Raw genomic sequence first — 5,000 nt, 5'->3', positions numbered from 1 at the left:
ATCAGCGAGTCGATTCAGTGGTTTGGAGCGTTATGAATCAGTGAGTCGATTCAGCGGTTCAGAGCATTATGAATCAGTGAGTCGATTCTGCAGTTCGGAGCATTATGAATCAGTGAGTCGATTCAGCGGTTTGGATCGCCAAATTTCAGCAGTTTGGCAGTTTGACACGCGATCCAAATCATGATTCGACTCACTGATTCATAACGCTCCAAACCGCTGAATCGACTCACTGATTCATAACGCTTCAAACCGCTGAATCGACTCACTGATTCATAACGCTTCAAACTGCTGATTCGACTCACTGATTCATAACGCTCCAAACCGTTGATTCGACTCACTGATTCATAACGCTTCAAAGCTTCATGATGCCGTGTTTTGAAATCGTCATCACTATATAAGTCGTTATTTAGGGTTTTTTTGCGCACAGAAACTATTCTCGTCTTCATAAAGTTATTGTAGAGCCGCTGTAGTGAGATGGACTTTGTAACTTTAGTCTTTAGTGTCTTTTAAGGGTCTTGAGAGTGTAAAGTTGAGCCAATGGAGGCCTTTCAGAGCATCAGATTTACACTAAAATATCTTCATTTGTGTCTGAAGATGAACGGAGGTCTGACGGGTGTCCAACCACATGAGGCTCAGCCATTAATCACACAATTTACAGTTTTGGCTGAACTAACCCTTTAAAGATGATGTCCTGTCTAACGCTGTGAGTGTGTTGTGTTGTGAACGCTGTAGGCCGGCAAACGCCAGAAGACTCTCTCTCCGCTGGTTCAGGTAATCAGATGTCCGAGCGTGTATTACCCAGCATGCTCTCTGTCTGGTGCTCGTGTTGCTTGCATCATCAGGTCGCGTTCTCATCACTGACTGACTCCAGTGTTTCCTGCAGATTATCCTAAAACATCTGTACACACACAACCAGTGCAGACTGATTCAAATGATTCTTATGAGTCAGTTCGTTTGAAATGAATCACTCAATGGATTCATTCACACTGAAGTGCTCGTTTGTGTTGTTTGGTTTGTTCACAACATGAAATGAATTATGAATTTATGTACTTTTGTTCACGTCTGTACCCAGGATTTATTCTGTGGAGATGGTACTGCGAGATTTAATAGTTAGAAAAGTAGTATAAAATATTTCAATTGTTTATTTTTATATTTATTACTATGTTTTGATTGATGTTGAGTAATTTATAGGTAGATGATTTATTATAGTTGAATACAAAACATACATCATAAATATTCAAATATATAATAAAAATAAACCCACCAACTCTACATAATTCAACATTTTTAAAGAAAATAATAATAATTAAATAATTAAAATAAAATAATTAAAATAAACCCGCCAACTCTACATTATTCAAAATTGTTAACGAAAATAATAAAAATTTAATTATAAAAATGTAATTAAATAATAAAAATAAACCCACCAACTCTACATAATTCAAAATTGTTAAAGAAAATAATAAAAATTAAATAATAAAAATAAACCCATCAATTCTACATAATTCAACATTGTTAAATAAAATAATAAAAATTCAACAAAATAATAATAATAAAATTAAATAATACAAATAAACCCACCACCTCTACATAATTAAAAATTGTTAAAGAAAATAATAAAACTTAAATAATACAAATTTAATTAAATAATAAAAATAAACCAGCCACCAACACATGTCGAATAATTATTGTTGTTGTAATAAATTGTAAACAATGATGAAAAACAAGTTTCCATGGAATAAAAGAAAGATAATTGTGGCTTTTTTCCTCTTAAACCTGTAAAAGCGAGTTCTGAAGTGTGGAGAATGATAGAAGGAGAGCAGGGATCTCATTGGCCAGGACGTGTTTGAGCTGTAACACACACACTTCTGTAGGAAACACTGGCAGATCCTGAATGCTCTCCCGAACACACACGCTTGTCTCCAGCATCCAGCGCTCCTTTACACAGTGAAGTGTGTGTGTGTGTGTGTGTGTGTGTGTTTAATCCTCCATCTCTGTCTCTGCACAGAAACTGCTGGGGAACTCTCTGCTGAAGCTGGAGGGAGACGACCGGCTGGACATAAACTGCACATTACCCCTGACGGACCAGGTGTGTGTGTGTGTGTGTGTGTGTGTGTGTGTGTGTGTGTGTGTGTGTGTGTGTGTGTGTGTGTGTGTGTGTGTGTGTGTGTGTGTGTGTGTGTGTGTGTGTGTGTGTGTGTGTGTGTGTGTGTGAGAGTGTGTTAAATTGCCATTGTGAGACGTATGTTCACAGACGATCTGAACCCGTGTGTGTGTGTGTGTGTTAAATTGCCATTGTGAGACGTGACGCATGTTCACAGTCGATCTGATCCCGTGTGTGTGTGTGTGTGTGTGTGTGTTTCAGATCGTGCTGGTGGGCTCAGAGGAGGGTCTGTACGCGCTGAACGTCATCAAGAACTCGCTCACACACATCCCAGGACTGGACTCGGTGTTCCAGATCCAGATCCTGAAGGAGCTCGACAAACTGCTCATGATCACGGGTCAGCGCCCGCTCACACTCATCTGCCGTATTAATCTCAATAATTATAACTGGCACATTTTTGCTCTGTCCTTCAAACCTTTAGCACAAATTATTGCAGAATACATCAGACCAGTCAAGTCCGCTTTATTCAGCTCTAGACAAGCACATAACAGTGTTAATGTTGCTAATTCATCAATGATGAAACGACTTCAGCTGTAGAGAAGCTCTGGACAGACCATAGTGTCGTCATTCAGCTCAGCTCACTGTGGATTCAGTTTAGACAAATAATAGTGGAGAATTCATCCATAACTGAGCCCAATTCATTTCAAGTTTTGTTGATAATGTGTGTGTGTGTGTGTGTGTGTGTGTGTGTGTGTGTGTGTGTGTGTGTGTGTGTGTGTGTGTGTGTGTGTGTGTGTGTGTGTGTGTGTGTGTGTGTGTGTGTGTGTGTGTGTGTGTGTGTGTGTGTGTGTGTGTAGGTGAGGAGCGTGCTCTGTGTCTGGTGGACATTAAGCGGGTTAAGCAGTCTCTGGCTCAGTCTCATCTGCCGGCTCAGCCCGATCTCAGCCCCTACATCTTCGAGGCGGTGAAGGGATGCCATCTCTTCGCTTCTGGAAAGGTGAAGCACTCACACGACCCCTGACCCAAAAGAGTCCGCATGTACAGTGGGGCCAAAAAGTATTTAGTCAGCCACCAATTGTGCAAGTTCTCCCACTTCAAAAGATGAGAGAGGCCTGTGATCTTCATCATAGCTACACTTCAACTATGAGAGACAGAATGAGGAAAAAAATCACATTGTCTGATTTTTAAAGAATTTATTTGCAAATTATGGTGGAAAATAAGGATTTGGTCAATAACAAAAGTTCATCTCAATACTTTGTTGGCAATGACAAGGGGTCAAAGGTTTTCTGTAAGTCCAGGACCTTGAAATGCTTCTTCCGAAGCCACTTCTTCGTTCCCCGGGCGGTGTGTTTGGGGATCATAGCCATGCTGAAAGACCCAGCCTCGTTTCATCTTCAATGCCCTTGCTGATGGAAGGAGGTTTTTACTCAAGGCCTCATTCATTCTTTCCTTACACGGATCAGTCGTCCTGGTCCCTTTGCAGAAAAACAGCCCCCCCCCCATGCTTCACAGTAGTGTAAGAGGGGATATGTATCCCCCGAGTAAGCTCCTGTCTCTTGTAAATGGGTCCAACGTAGTAATGCAGGCATACACGTAAAGATGCATCTTCAGGGACTTTATTTGTCAGAGCTCATGTTGTGAGACCTATGTGTGAGCCACACACACACCAGTCCAACTCACTTTGTTTGCGCATGTCCCTTTTTTACATATAACAATAACTGCGCATGTCAGCGCGCCAATTCCCCATACGTATTTAAAGGGTTCACCCAAAAATGTAGATTGTGTGATTAATGACTGAGCCTCATGTGGTTGGACACCCGTCAGACCTCCGTTCATCTTCAGACACAAATGAAGATATTTTAGTGTAAAGCTGATGCTCTGAAAGGCCTCCATTGGCTCAACTTTACACTCTCAAGACCCTTAAAAGACACTAAAGACTAAAGTTACAAAGTCCATCTCACTACAGCGGCTCTACAATAACTTTATGAAGACGAGAATAGTTATTGTGCGCAAAAAAACCCTAAATAACGACTTATATAGTGATGACGATTTCAAAACACGGCATCATGAAGCTTCGAAGCGTTATGAATCAGTGAGTCGATTCAGCAGTTTGGAGCGTTATGAATCAGTGAGTCAATTCAGCGGTACGGAGCGTTATGAATCAGTGAGTCGAATCATGATTCGGATCGCGTGTCAAACCGCCAAACTGCTGAAATCGCGTGACTTTGGCGATCCAAACTGCTGAATCGACTCACTGATTCATAATGCTCCGTACCGCTGAATCGACTCACTGATTCATAACGCTTCAAACCGCTGAATCGACTCACTGATTCATAACGCTCCGTACCGCTGAATCGACTTACTGATTCATAACGCTCCAAACTGCTGAATCGACTCAATGATTTATAATGCTCCGACCCCTGAATCGACTCACTGATTCATAACGCTCCATACCGCTGAATCGACTCACTGATTCATAACGCTCCAAACTGCTGAATCGACTCAATGATTTATAATGCTCCGACCCCTGAATCGACTCACTGATTCATAACGCTCCATACCGCTGAATCGACTCACTGATTCATAATGCTCCGTACCGCTGAATTGACTCACTGATTCATAACGCTCCAAACTGCTGAATCGAGTCACTGATTCATAACGCTTCGAAGCTTCATGATGCCGTGTTTTGAAATCGTCATCACTATATAAGTCGTTATTTAGGGTTTTTTTGCGCACAGAAACTATTCTCGTCTTCATAAAGTTATTGTAGAGCCGCTGTAGTGAGATGGACTTTGTAACTTTAGTCTTTTGTGTCTTTTAAGGGTCTTGAGAGTGTAAAGTTGAGCCAATGGAGGCCTTTCAGAGCATCAGATTTACACTAAAATATCTTCATTTG

The 5,000-nt window shown here is 41.2% G+C and overlaps 1 protein-coding gene across 1 annotated transcript in view; it reads left to right on the top strand.

Annotated features, from left to right (window-relative positions):
- cita (citron rho-interacting serine/threonine kinase a) overlaps nucleotides 1-5,000 on the top strand; it is a gene marked incomplete at its 5' end in the record, with an annotated part of 157,909 nt that overhangs the window by 128,278 nt on the left and 24,631 nt on the right. The window contains 4 exon segments of the mRNA XM_079814231.1: nucleotides 733-771; nucleotides 2,009-2,089; nucleotides 2,366-2,501; nucleotides 2,962-3,101. Of these exon segments, the coding sequence (XP_079670357.1) occupies nucleotides 733-771; nucleotides 2,009-2,089; nucleotides 2,366-2,501; nucleotides 2,962-3,101 (396 nt within the window).

The sequence above is a fragment of the Gobio gobio genome (assembly GCF_949357685.1).
Source record: "Gobio gobio genome assembly, chromosome: 4".
Taxonomy (NCBI): Eukaryota; Metazoa; Chordata; class Actinopteri; order Cypriniformes; family Gobionidae; genus Gobio; species Gobio gobio.
The sequence above is the reverse complement of the archived record's forward strand: the minus strand, read 5'-3'. Positions and strand labels throughout refer to the sequence as shown.